The sequence below is a fragment of the Mercenaria mercenaria genome, chromosome 10 (genome assembly GCF_021730395.1).
Source record: "Mercenaria mercenaria strain notata chromosome 10, MADL_Memer_1, whole genome shotgun sequence".
NCBI classification, from domain to species: Eukaryota; Metazoa; Mollusca; class Bivalvia; order Venerida; family Veneridae; genus Mercenaria; species Mercenaria mercenaria.
This window is the reverse complement of record NC_069370.1, coordinates 10,421,259-10,436,733: the sequence shown is the minus strand read 5'-3', so window position 1 is coordinate 10,436,733 and position 15,475 is coordinate 10,421,259. Positions and strand designations below refer to the sequence as shown.

Below are 15,475 nucleotides of genomic sequence, written 5' to 3'. Positions count from 1 at the left end.
ATTTTATTTGTTATAATTTATTGTCTACTGAGTCTGTTCGATCCACCTAATCTGTAACGAGGTAATTCGTGAACTGTGGCCTTATTTTCACTACACCCGGATATAAATTATGCATCATTCTGAAGGTATTTGAGGATGGTAATAGGATCCTTACCTTTTCCGACGTCATTATTTGACGCCATAGTGTATCAGCATTTTTAATGTAGAATATTTTTGAAAATATTGTAATCATTTAAACGGTAGGCAAGAAAAATAATCTAACATATCTTCCTGATTAATACAGGTGTTTTTCTCAACCCTCGGGACATCGGGTAATAAAACAGTCACTAGCGGTCGGCTGTCCCTCGGGTTTGGAAAAACCCTGAATTACACAAGCAGGCGTGAAAGATCCTTATACTCTTCTTTATGCTGAAGACTGCCTTAGCAAATTTCCTCGTTATTATATCTTTTGTGTTTTTCATTAAAATGTCTAATCTCATTTTAATTGTATTTAGCTTTTCCCGTGCAGATCGCTGCTGAAATAATTACATTGGAAGGAAGTCAAAGTTCCATAAGCCGCTTAAATCTTTAAACTAAAATCAGATGAAACAGCTGTCCAAATAGATGTTATGCATAATTACATGGTTAAATTATTATCATTACTGCACATGAACTAATTCCGTTAGAATTATAAAGGGAGGTAATAAAAACAATGAGTTAATAAAAACTTCATATTGTGTTAATCAATATTCAAACCTTTAACAAATATTAGAGAAGCCAATTATCGAAATAAGGTCCTAACCAGAAATCAGTACATTTTATGTCCATAATAAAAAATGTGGCATGCACTTAAAACAAAAAAGCGTTCGGAGCCTTTAAGCTACTTTCTAAAATTTTAACAATTCACGATAATTGCGAAATACTTAGGATGAATAAGTGCACTCTTATCAATCTGATAAAAGACGACACAGTAAGGCGATTTAACGCAGTATACGGAAGAAAACATGAACTGCAAGGAACTATTCTCTGTACTTGTAAGTCGGTTTTGATATATAAATTTATGTATGAATTTCTTTAATCATATGCAGAGAAACACTGATGTAGTTAGATATTAGTTATTCTTACAAATCATATGTTTCATAAAAATACATTGGCAATTTTTACACAATTTGTAAAAATAAATTATGTTTATAAATACACTTTTTCCTACTGAAACTTAGTACGGAGTTATTTTTATATCTTTTATTGTTTGTTCTAAGAGTATTTTACTCGGGATTCATTAAGATCTTTTTAACATATCAGTTTTACAAAGAAATAACTTTTCAGGTATTCAATTTATGCCATTTTTTTGTAACGTCGCACAGACACGGTTATAGGTCACGTAGAAACTTTTTAGCTTTTTTGAGGGAGGAAGACCCCAAGTGCCCCTCCGTGCATTATTTCATTACGGGCGGGAACCTGTGTAGAACCATCGACCTTTCCGTAAGCCAGTCAGATGGCTTCCTCACATTAAGGCGAGACATGTTTTGTAGAAGCTGCCGTATAGATCTAGCAACTGTTCGTAGTTTACATCGTCAGCTCCCTGTGTTTTCCGTCTTAGACAATCTGTAATGGTAATAAATAAATGATATTTTATGTGCCAATGTAAAGTTATCTCGCTTTTCAGCTTATAATCCATATACCATTGTTTACGTCGATGCCAAATGTATTTGTCGTACGGATAAAAGATTTTCCGCTTATTAAAGAAGGGTGTAAATTCTATGTTTTCTTATCAAAAAACAATTGTTTTATCCAACTGCATGCAGTATTTTGCATGTATTTATTATTATTATTATTATCATCATCATTATTATTATTATTATTGATGAAAATACCTGAGGTAAATAAAAACACGTCCAGTACTACAGGTATGGTAACCTTAATTTATAACCGATTTTGAAACATCTGAAATTTTCAATCTGGATTGGTCGGCTACAAGCCAAAATTGGCCATACATTCTGTGAAAGAAACTGGAACTTTAGTGGAAATATTTTTGTCGTCACTGATTTTGCTTGCTGCTAAAAAATTTCCATACGTCTTAATATTCAGTGACATGTCTCGTACAAATTAAAAATTGTTCCCCAAAAACCGAGCTGGCATGATATTATGGCACTGACATTCCATACGCCGCTAAAATATATTTTTGAGAGATATTTACTGGAACATTGGGTTCAACTTCTTAATGTGATAAAAAAATATGCTTCTTCAATAAAATAGCTTTTTTTCTAAATTTCTAATAATAGGAATAATTCTTTCGATATAACAATGAGCTCAATCTATGTTTGGGTCAAAAATATATGGCCCGGTGGTCTAGTGCTAACACGCTTGACTGTCAATCCAGAGGTCCGGTCAAGGCACTGGAAACTTCTAAAAGCTATTGAGTGTTTCCCACCTATACTAAAAGGCCAGTGCTGGTTCTTCCATACTCCGCGGGTACGTAAAAGAACCAGACTGCTTGATTGCAATGCGCTGGGCAGGCTAAAGTGTTTCGCTCTGGCCCTTTAGTCTGATCGCCTTGTGTCTGTACTAGAAGAGGATGAAATTGACGACTGGCTGCTTTTGCGCTATTTAAAGCACAGGCATTACGAGCCAGTACCCTCTACCCTCCCCCCACCGCACACACGCCCTCGTGCCCCCCTGCCAACTGTTAGCCAGTACTTTGTAGCATTTTAACACGTACTGAGCGTAGGTGACGATGGTACAATTTCAGCATGTTTTGAAAATGTACTTTTTTAACATCAGTGCTTCTTAAAATTAAAGATAGACATCTGTGAAATTGACACTAGGAAACAATTATCGATTAAGTTTTTAAAGACGTTTCAATCGACGATTCTATAACCGTTCTGTCAAATGACACCGGTCCTGACAATTACATTCTGGTTCCGACTATCATAAATTATCATTTTTACTTGTATGAAACAGGTCCCTGTGAGTTGATCCCTGTTTTGTACTGCACATATCGCAAGCGGGTACAAGAATTGGACTTTTATCAAAGTGAAAGTGGTGATCCGGTTTAATACAGTCGTAAGCATATTAATTTTGGTACCCGGTTTCTGACACGCACGGTACAAAGCGAGGATTCGGTGCCAATCTTTCATTTTAAAGATAAAGTGCATTTTTAAAACAGGCTGAAATTGTAAAAGACCCGTTTTATAACTGCCACCTACCCTCAGTATATATAAACGTGTTATAATGCTAAAATGGCAGGGGGTCACGACCCACAGCTTCCTCCACCAAGTGTCTGGAAGTGTTTATCATGAAAAGGGCGCTATATATATCTGGTATGATATTATCATAATTGTAAAACAAATAAAGCGCTCATTTTTATCGGAAAAAAGCTCTTATGAATGACCAGGAAGGTATGCAATTACCAGTTTACCCTGCAACCAATTAGAATATTTAAAACTAAATAATCTTGAATGTTTCTCAATGTTGCTATTTCAGTATTTATTGGATAAAATAAGAAGATTCTGTTATCATACAGCCTGACTGATATAACATGGTCAAACAGAATCTTCTATTAACCTTTGGATCAGAAAGGTTCATAACACACTATGAATTCTTTCGTTACAGAGTTTTGTTAAGGTATTTGATGCTTTTTCAGTAGGCATGACAAGTTTTTTATTGTGCAAAATTAGAAGATTTTGTTTTTATTTAACACGTTTGATAAAACCTGATAAAACAATGAGTTCAATTAACCTTTAGATCCGACAGTTGAAGAATACAAATTTGATATTTCAATCGGATGAAAACGTTGTTGCTTGTGCAGTGAGCATGGCATTTCATTTTTCGACAGGCTTATCATAAACAGAACTAACGAATATAATACTTATCTTAACATTATTTTTAGTTTCATCTTTTGGAAGATGGTTACTTAAGACATAAAATGAGCCAGGATATTCTAGTTCACAATGTACATGCAGTGAATAGCCTACAAGCGAACAAAATCAGATAATAAAGATTCTTAAAATCCATTATTTTTTGGATGAAATCTTAGTTATTTGTCACTTCAAGTGAAATTTCAAAATCGTAAAAAAGTACGTTACCCAACTTACTCTTCCTCTAATTGCTCAGTGCGATATTATAACTTGAATAAAGGACATACATATTTTTGAAGAGCTAATTTTGTGCGGTTATTGCAATTTCTTAAATGTGCTTAATACTGAACACATTAAAGACATAAAGTAGAACAGTGACATGGGCTTGCTGCACGTTGCAACTCTGATACGACTGATCTCTTGCAATGTTAATTTTAACTTTAAAATATCATGATGTCTGAGGTTCATACCACAAGTCATTTGTTGTAACTTGTTAACACGCCCTTAATGCCCTGGTAATATTTCAAAATAATTTTCACACCACAACCAAGAGCGATAACTTCCCAACGAGAAAAAGTGACTGTTTAATTTGTAAAAGTGGTACAATATAAAATTATTTAGCATCTTTTAGTAATAATACAATGAATTTTAATATCAAAAGTGTTTATTTCTAATTACCCCGAATGAAACGAATGTTCAGATTTACTTTCCCTGGCGGAAAGAATGCATGCTCTATCATATATCTTGTATTAAACAGTATTCTATTGTGTTGTTAGGTAATACGCAAGAAACTTAAGATTTTTTAATTGGCCTGCCTTTATATTATGACTATCTGAAATTTCTGAGTCCTCCGTGGCCGAGTGGTTAAGGTTGCTGACTTTAAACGAAGCATTTTTCCGTGACGATTGTTATTGTATTCAATTTAAAAAAAAATTAAGATAGAGATTATCTTTAGTCAGCAGATAACCTCTATTGTTTGGGGGCTAATAAGTCAAGGGTCAATGTCACAGTGACTTTCGGACTGGAAACGGTTTCCGCTCAGATTGGCTGTGATCAGCTGATGACCATTGTTTAAGGGGTATCTGTGTCTGAGACCTTCAGATTAAAGACGGTTTCCAAATGTTCTGGCTTACAGTGGTCAATACTTCGTACGATGATTGCCTGCTGTCTATCTGATGACCCACATTGTTTAAGTGATCAGTAGGCCAAAGGTCAATTACTAGCAAGTTGCCTCCGGCCGGTCATTAAGATAGGGAACGTGTGCATTTCTTAAACTCTCGTTTGCGTTTCACTTGAATGTGCTAAGTTTAACCTAATAACTGCAAGTAGCTTTGTGTGTTACTTTATGTCTGAAGCTACAACAGATAAAACTAACATAAGAAATAAAATGGACAAAACGTTCTTTTTTATACGACTTTATTTATTATGTATAAGTTATTGTGGGAAACGTTAACGTAAGCGTTAACATACGTGTTGCGATATCACTTGTTTGATCATCGTTGTCACTTCACATCAATATGACTGGTTTAACCTATTAAATGCACGTACATTGTAAACTAGAGTATTCTGATAAGGCAAACAAAACTAAAAAGAAAATAATCGTTTTTAAAAGGATAAAACTCACACTTATACATTGCAAGACATAAGTTTACAAAGTTTATGCAAATATCAAAGTTTAATCGTATTTATAAAAGTGAGGGTTTTTTCGTTCTTCTTTGTCCTACAGAGAAAGAACGATATCCTATACAAAAAACTAAAAGGATTTTTTTTTATTTTGAGAAAAGGACAAAACTGCAATAACAGTATAAACTATGACATAACTGTAATGTGACTGGCAATTCCATAAAAAGTGTATAATGTTACGGAGATCTTAATTTAAGAATATTTACCTTTCTTAGAAAAAATATTGTTTAAGTCAGATTAGTGTCTCTACCATTGGGTAATTGTTATATTTTGTTTTAGCTCTTGACAGCATTTGTATGGAAATTGAGCGCAGGTTCAAGCCATTGTCCGGAAGTTGCATGTAAGTTCATTTTATTGTTGGTTTGTTGTTGTTGTTGTTGTTGTTGTTGGGTTTTTTGTTTTTTTTTTTTGTTTTGTTTTTTTTTCATACTTTTTTCAACTTTTATCGGGCCAAAGTACATAAATGCTTTGTTTACAACCATCAGTAATAGTATTTAGCCTTTGTTTGACCGTAGCGGTAAAATGCCTGCGTTTTTGTTCCAAAGAATGGTGTATACCCGAGGTATTGAGTTTAATGTACTGTTTTGTAATGAATTTGTTTACATTCTATATACAGTGGATATACGGTCAATGAACGCTAATTGTTCACGTTTGCCGAATTACCAGGAAAGGATTTTTTCTGCCATAAACACCATACATGTTAGGCAAGTTTTGTCTTTGCAAGAATCTCTCTTAAGTATTATGAAGCCGAAAAGCTCAAGTGCGTACAGGGGTGGCAAGAGCTTATAAAAAAACAGAAAACATTTTACAAGATCTCTGCTCCTAAGTACTTTACAAATATTAAACAAGAATATGGTGTAACATCCTTGCATCGACTCCTTAAAATAATGTTCACAATGTGACGTTCTTCTGCACAAGAACAACAGGGAAACGTTAAAACTACAGCATTGGTCAATAGCATGACTTCTGATATTTTCTTCAGAGATACTAAGGTAGAATAAAATAAAAGCTTCATTTCATGACTTAGTCGACTTCTCTAACTTAGTCAATAACTTTCCACCGTGTATCTCACTAAAATGTATTCAATTAGGCTCGCTTCATTGCATAAGGCGGAAATTATATCTAAATACACAAAAGGGCCATGAAACTGTTAAGTCGTTGGTCTGACCTATACCTTTTGATATTGTTTGTTACTACCTTTAGTAAACATCCATCCAGCAGTTCATGAGAAGAGATCATGTTTCTTTTTTTTCAAATTTAATGTCTGACAGTCTCTCTGCTTACATGCAGAGTAATTGAAAAACTAGAGAAAGGTCAACCCACAAATGCTTCAGACCTCATTTGATTAGCATACATTAAAGAGATAATACCATGATGAAACATACTAAATTTGTTGAAAATCTATCAAGTGTCTCATATGAAGTCTTTTTAATGTTTTTCTATTTCTGCTCAAAGAGGTCAAGCGAAACCGTTTGAAAAGTTTTTAGAAAGGTCTATGCAAAGATGCTACAGACCAAGTTTGATGCAATTCTGACCAGTTGCTTTATAGAAAAGGATTTCACCAAGAAGTGATTTGTTTATGAAATTGAACTTTGTTAATGCGTTTAGAGTATTTTATTATACATTTTGAAAATATTTGATATATCTAATAATCGAAAAATAGTGTCATGAAACGATTTTCTGTGTGGTGTAAACAGATGGTCATATCATTCTCGCGAAAAATACTTAAAAAATAAAGTATCACTATTTATGCCTTTTATTCGTGATTTTGGTGGAGCTAAGATAGGTCTTGAATGTGTCAGATATATATGTTTCGATTTAAAGAATGTTGCACACTCCAAAATATTATTATGTAAGTCATGGGAATACAATTGGTGGTCTCTGACCATGAAGAATGCAGGAAGACAACCCAGGACCATCTTCCTATATTGATAGCTTTCCCTGAAGATTTGGTTCAGCTGTGCTAAAAGGCTGAATCTTATTTCATTTATCGTACGAACAGATCTGTAGCAAAAAGGCACTGATTTTTCTTAATTGAATTGATATTTTCAGTTTTACACAAGATTTAGCTTACCAAAAGGTTCCTTCTAGCGCACATTAAATATTCTTTTTAAGGGATCTTTAATAAAATAATTATGAACTATGTTTTTTGCTAGTTTACGTGCATTCTTATCTATTTATTTTAAGAATACTTAAAGTTATTTCACACAAACATTTATTTAACTTAAAATAATTAACAAACACCTTTAGATGAGCGATCCTACCTAGATATTATTAGCGGACAATAAATACCATAACTGTCAAAATTTAGGGAACCAATATCGACACCTGTCCTAGTGGCACAGATCAGAATTTGGTCGTATATTTATTTATTTATTTATTTCAGTCTCTTCCATTTACAGTATATACAAATATACAACACAACATTAAAACATATGTAAATGGCCATTCAATTTTAGAATTATAAGAGGCATATAAAACGGTAAAAAACAATACTTCAAACATTAAAATCCACCAGATGACTTAAAACAGTACACACAATGTATTTATATGTATAAGCATGAGTGTGCTCGTGTGTGTAAATGCATGTGTGCTTGTGTGTGCTTTTTTGTGTGCGATTGTTTGTGCGTGCTTGCGTGTGTTGGTGAGTGTATATCCATTACTTAAAAAGTATACAGACAATTAAGTGTGTGGGGGTGTGCGTGTGTGTGTGTGTGATTGTTTATGCGTGCTTGCGTGTGTTGGTGAGTGTATATCCATTACTTAAAAAGTATACAGACAAGTGTGTGTGTGTGTGTGTGTGTGTGTGTGTGTTGTTTGGAATCTTGAGATAAAATTTTCCTCCGGTGACTAATACACTAGTGTGGAAGTCAAATCCATATTTTAAAACGTGACAGTCACTTCCTAAAATTTAAAAACACATTTTAAATAAAACGTACTCTACCAAATGATCTATTTAAATAAAAGTTTTTGGACAAAAAAAAAAAACCATAAAAATAAAAGAAAAAAAAGTTGGTACTAAAAACCTACTTAAAACAAAAGATGATTTGGGGAAGTTGCCAAAAAATGCCGGTTCATGCTAAAAGGAGTACAAAAAAAAAAAAGTAAAAAGAAATCTAAACAAAGTATTTAAGATAGTGGAAAAACTTTGATCAGATTAAAGCAACATGGTTTTACCAACCCTAAAAAACAATTTACCCTAAAGCTTCAGAAAGAATTAAACAAAAAAAATTTATGGAAAAAAAAAATGAAATTCTGAAAAAAATTATTTACATAAGTACAATTTAAACGACGGTCTAGAATTTTACAACCAGTTTGGAAAACAGATCTTACTAAAAAGGGGTTTTGTAAATAGATATTTCAGTTGTTCTTGTTTCTGGCAAATTCTTGAAATTTTCATTGTTTTTAACTACATAACTGAAAAGAGACTCCCTAAATCATTATACAAGGAACATTTCAAAAAAACCCATGTTTTTCATCTTCCACAATATTGGACAGAACGGGCAAATTCTATTTTCAACTTGTAAATTTTCATATCTACCACTCTCTATAAATATTGGTGCTACACCACATCGAAATTTACATAAGGACAGACTATGTTTTTCTTGGCAGAATAATTTTAACAAAAATCTTCAAAATTAAAATTTAGATTTAAATGTACAGTATGTCCTTAATTTATTGTTGCCTTTACCACTATTACTGGTTATTCTTTAATACCATTAAACCAATCTTGAAAAATATTTTTCCATAATAAAATTTCTCAATTTTTACCAACACCCTATGACTTACACACATAATCATTATATTGAAGGGAATATTACATCTTGGAATTTCTGTTTCACATAGTAAACCAATTTTTGCACCGAACTTTAGAACTAGCCCAGACTGCAATCCGTTTATTAACTCTTGTCATTGCGGTGTTACACAGACGACAAAACAAAGCCCGCGACAGTTTTCCATTGACGGCCCATTGTGGGAGTCCACCTTTCCCCCCGCAAGAGCCAAATTGGGGAGTTTTCCCTCCCTCTCCAAAATAAAACCCGCGGGCCTTTTGTGGACAGCTCAAAAAAGAAAATGACCTGTACCCCAAAGGGGCCAAACCTTTAACTAATAACTGGCCACACTACAGTATCGTGGGTTTTTGTGAATAGTTATGGAAACCCCCCCTTCTTTTTACTTTTGGGTTTGAATCAAGAGCAGGGTTGCCCCTTTGTCTACAGCTTTAACCATAACTTTAAGTCAGAGTTCAGCTTTAAATAACCCAAGGTACGAAATTCATCAAAATTTCAAGTGTGTCATTACCACATGTAAAAACCTGATTGTTCTTGAAAAAACTAGGGGGTCTAAAATGTATGATTTTACTTTTAGGACAAATTTTTCATTCATTTTAATTGCCCGCCCCGTAACGCTTTAAAACAGTTTTTTGCAATCGCACATTTTCGCTAGTAATACAAGTCTCTGCATATTAAGATGCATAAAATTTCATCACCAATCTTTACCCTAGTCAAAACAGCAAGCTTTTAATGTCAAATTAAATAGTAAAGGGCATAAAATACACCCTTTTTTAACCTGATTTAACATAAAACCCTTCGGTAGAAAAAAAAATTTTTACCTGATTAAAAGCAGAAACGAAAGGTAAGGATTTTAGATTTAACTTTTTTCCCCATTTTTACCAGTACAAAGAGTTTAAAAAAAAAAAATTGTTTTTTAACTTCTTTGCCAGTATTACAAAATCTTTTCCCATATTTTACTTCATTAAAATCGTGGGCCCTTTTGGGAAATCTATAAAAGCGAAAAAAGTTATTTTTTTAATTTTTTTTCGGTATTATTACATTAATAAAGATGAAGCTTGGTTATTGTCCCCTTTTTTCCTAAACCATTTTTTCATCCCAAAAACCCCCATGCGTTTACCCCTTTTTAAACCTTTCATTTAAAAAAAACAATATAATTTTAACATTGCGACGAAAGTGCATTCCTATAAGAATAGGATCTGGGATCAAAAAGGAAGTTTTTGGGAATTGGGGTTTTACAAACTTTTACCCCAAACCGGGGTTTACATGCCTTTTTAAAACAAGTATTAAAAAGTGCATGTAGAAATAAAATAGCAGTTCATTTTCAAATTCACTTGGGATACCTCTATAAAAACGTTTTTACCCCCTTTTGCTTCATCTACCCCCTTTTTTAAAATTTTAAAGGTGAAATATTATCATTGAAGCATTAACATATGCATTTTTAGGCTGTGTCGTTTCAAATTGGACAGCTCGTCTTTTCAGGATTGTTATAAAATAATTTAAAAATCATTTTCCACTTACAAAAAACTCGTTAATTTGTAAAATGAACCATCTTCGAGAACAACTTTCCAAAGGAATCTTTTTAGACTTTGTAAAACAAACCCAAACTTTCCAATGGGCTCCAAAATTTGTTACATCAACATTAATTCTAACAGAAGTTGTTTTTCATATTATACCAGTAAAAAACGCTTTGATTTGCACTTCTCTATCAAAAAATTTTTCGGCTTGTAATAATCGATTTGTATTTTTTTTTACTAGCAAAATTTTTTCACTAAGCCATATTTTTTTTTTTTACACAAAAATCCCACCTAAAAACAGTCAATTTTTGAGACCCCCAGGGCTTCCCCGGGCACTTTTTATTTTTGACACCCAAAGCAAAAAGTTTTAAAAAGAATTTACAACAATCCATTTTAACATTCACACCAATTCTGAAAAACTCTGTCAACATTTTTGATTTAAAAAAATTTGATTCCCAAAGTTTTTTTCAAATCAGTGACATTTTTAACAAACTGTATTTTAAAAACCGTGGTAATTGCTAACACAAATTTTTTCAAAGGAAATTTTTTGTATGAATCACATCACAGAATACAAATACATTCAGAATTGTTAAGATATATATTTAGTTAAAAGTAACAAGAAGGTCTGGTATACTAGCCGCGCATTTTTCCATATGAAGTATAACATTTCTTATTTTCCTCCCATTTAAAATACTAAATTTGTGTTTAAATTTGAAACTCTATAAAAAATATACCGTATTTAATTTCGTTTAAAAAAATAATTGACGCTCAGGAAAAAAAATCAACACCTGGTTAAAATCTTCCAAATCACCACTTGCTATTGAAATCTCCCCAGAATAACAAGCCTTCTTTCTAAAACGGTTAAACGTCATTATAACTATCGTATGTTTGCCTAATTTTAATTGCAATAAAAGGGAAAAATATTTGCCAAAAGCCCGAAATTTCATTGATGAATGGAGCTGACAGCTCAAAACGGGCTTTTATTTTTAAATCGGGACCAACAAAAGATGAATTTTAAAAAAGGCTATAAAAAGTTCAAATTTTTCCTTACAAAACAATTAATCAAAAAGGGAGAAATTACCAAGTTCGAAAAATTTTTAGCTCAAAAGTGAAAAAGCATTATACATGCCATTCTAGATAAAAAAGGGAAGTAATTTTAAAGTTGTTAAACCGGTGACGGTACGTATCGGCAAAAGGGAGATCGGGGTTTTTATCAAATCCGTTATTTTCTATTTTAGTACTGATAAGACGAGATCGGTGGGCAGACGCGAGCGACGATGTTTTGTTTTTTTTTGTAAACAGTGATGTTTTTCTAACGGCTTAAACTTCCTTAAAACACAAATTATATCAATAATTTTTTGATCAATGGAAAGGTTATAAAACAAGCAATTTATTAATAATTTTTAATTATTATTTCGAAGTGAAATGGATTAATTATGAACGCTTAACTTACAGTGTTTTTCTATTAAGTTTGAACATCGCTACGGCGCTATTAAAATCATATGTCCACTGGCGCCAGATCAGAAAGAAAATGCCTCTGTACATATTATACCCTACCCCTAGGTATGGAAGATTATTTATGCAAAAATTCTATTATTGTATTTGATCAAACGCTTTATGATTAATGACAACTATTATTGCATTTGGTAAAGTGCTTTATTGTTGATGACAAACGCATGCTACATGTTGCAATTTATATCACTTATATATGGATATAAGTAAACCAATTAATGCTTTAAATGCCAAAATCCTTAGTATCTGATGTATAGCTTCATGATAATTTTTCAAAGTATTTTTTCTAACGCCAAGTGCCAAAAGAGAACTGGTAGTCATTTACTTGATTTGGGCTATTTGAGACTAGTTAAATGTTAGCAAATACGTTCTCTCATTGTTAATCAACTGTTTTTATTACAGTTATTACATGCATACACTGTAATGTAATTAAGTACTTGTGTAATGTCAAGAGAGCAACGATTTCTGTATTGCGCTTTATGCTTATTCATATACGTAATTTCATGTCTTCATATTTTGTTAGCTGGGTCCATTTTCGTTTAAATGAAGAACGATAACTCCAGCTTACTTATTTGAGAATACAGTTAATAGCTGATCCCTTCAAGAAACTCTCGTAGAAAGAGGTAGCCGGGGTTATTAATAAAACCCGGCCCGGCCCAAACCACGGAAATAGCCGATTCCGATTGTACGGAAACCACCGGAAACTTACGGACGGAAGGCTAATATAATTACGAATGGTGATACCGTCATCTTTATCAAGGCCATTATGTGTATTTTATTTCATTATTACAAAAGTAGAAGCAAAGTATTTGATATTGATGATACGTATGTTTGATGAAGTATTGCACTTGACATAAGCGAAGACCTAAAATAACAAGATATTTGAATCACACTCAATCAAAGAAGTAATACGTTCGACAGTCGATGTGTCATTTTGTGTACCGGACAGACACGAGATAGCAGTTTGCAGGATACTTTCAACAGAACTGGACAGGCTAGTTAAATGTACGTCGTTATTTCACACCTAACGATGTGACATAAGGCGAAGGGGTCTATACCGTGCATTGGAAGTATTTATAAAATTTGGTTGCCCGACCAAGATAGCGTTTTAGCATATTAAGTTTTAATTTAATGAAAATATCTTGTCTTAGGGAACATATGAATATAAACACTCTTATATTAAGGTTGTCAAAGATTTGCATTGGTAAGTACACATTTTGCGAAAATTAACTAGAAATGTAAGTTTATGAAATTATTATTATACTCCTTTTGCCTATCTCGGTTGCGCAACCAAGATAGATCGAAAATAGATGAACTACGAAGCTATGCGCTGTTTTCATACTTGCCATTTGTTTCAGGTTGTTGAAGTATTCAAATTTGAATATAAAACTAAATAAACTAATAAATTATATCAAAATCTAAAAACATAGTCCACTTTTTACATTTTTTTTTTCATATTAAAGGGAGGCAATTACAAATTTTCATAAAAAATATCAAAGTAAACATTTCCAGAAGAGGTATAACTCTATGTAATAGGTCTTTGTTCCTGAAATACAAGAAAACTGAAAACAAAATATCACAAAATGTTGCTCAAATGATAAATCATATGATTTAGCTTTAAACAAAACCGGTGATTTTGTATGGAGATGATACCCGGATTTACAGTAAGTTGTAGAAATGAATGAACTGGAGTATAAAATATGAAAGATCGGTCGCAAAATTTCGAACCCGGACCCCCCACCCCGAAACATGTCCGCTCAATCTGTTTAAAACAAAACAATAAAAAACGGTAAATATCTAATACGGATAAATGGGAGGGTAGTAATAGCAATGAACTTTCATGTTTATCAATTTACTGCTAACGTTATTTTTTGTTTTTAGATTATTTAATTTTTGATTTCCCTTTCTTTTATATTTGAAATAATACTAGCATATCTTTTAACACAGAATTAAAAAAAAACCGGTCCGGTCGGACTACGAACTATGCTTTTGCTATATGCTTATACAACTATTCACACAATGTTAACTTTTTTGTTTTTAAAATGAACATTTTAAAGCATAGATTACAAATGTGTGCAATTCAGATGTTAAATTATTATACCCCACACAATGTCCAATGCACTTTTCCCATTAGTTTAACTTGAATAATATATCATAAGCGTTTTTATATCTCGTGCGCAAAATCGTTATTTTCAATTTCTGCGCATGTGATATTATACAATAATTGCCTTTTGGTGAGGTCGATATGAGCCGCGCCATGAGAAAACCAACATCCGCCCAGTCTGGTCAGGATCCATGCTGTTTGCTAACAGTTTCTCTAATCGCAATAGGGAGAGGTGGTCTAGTGGATAAGGTTTTGGCCGCTCAATCCAGAGGTCGTGGGTTCGAGCCCCACTGGGGTCACGACCATGACTTCTCATATGACACCAGTACTGGTTTTTCCAGGAAGCGGACTCGAGAGTGGTTACAATAAGCTTGAAGCTTTCATCACAATCGAGCTAAAACAAATTTGTATAAACTAAAAACTAATCGCAATAGACAATGTTGGTTTTCTCATGGCTTGGCTCATATGTGGATTTATCGGCCTGATAAAAGCAATATCAACCTCGAGCGAATTTATCGACTTGATATCGCTTTAACAGGTCGATAAATCCGCATATCGACCACACATAAAAACGACAATTTTTTTATTATCAAATCCAGCCTACTAATAAGTATAAACATTAGATGCAAATGTCTGCAGCCTTAGGTCATCTTTCGTGGTTAATTGTATACGACGTCGCATTGTTTTAACGTAATAACGTGTGGACGTCACAGCTGGAGGTCAATATGTGTGTTTGGCTCCGCCTTCGAGAAAATACGATTTTTATCGTTGAACATGTGACTACATCTAGAACAATGGAAAGGACTATAAATATAGATTTAATGATAAAACAATAATTTCATATCACATGCGCAACAACGCTATTTTGTTTTTCTGCGCATGTGATATTACATTTTCGTGTCTCCCTATGAGAGATCGATACTTTCGTACTGATTAAAAGACGATGCGCTTATTTATACATAGGATTAAATTACTTTATCTTGTGTTCATACATGTGTGAACCCGGCCTATTTTTTGTGAAAAAAGAAGACA

General features: G+C 33.1%; 1 protein-coding gene across 2 annotated transcripts in view; it reads left to right on the top strand.

Moving 5' to 3' along the window:
- The first annotated feature begins 938 nt into the window (after positions 1-938).
- LOC123560532 (IgGFc-binding protein-like) overlaps positions 939-15,475 on the top strand; it is a 29,509-nt gene continuing 14,972 nt past the window's right edge. For both annotated transcript variants that reach the window (XM_053552264.1, XM_053552265.1), the window contains exons 1-2: positions 939-1,013; positions 5,799-5,859. In XM_053552264.1, the coding sequence (XP_053408239.1) occupies positions 984-1,013; positions 5,799-5,859 (91 nt within the window). In that variant the 5' untranslated portion in view covers positions 939-983. The remainder of the gene's footprint in view (positions 1,014-5,798; positions 5,860-15,475) is intronic.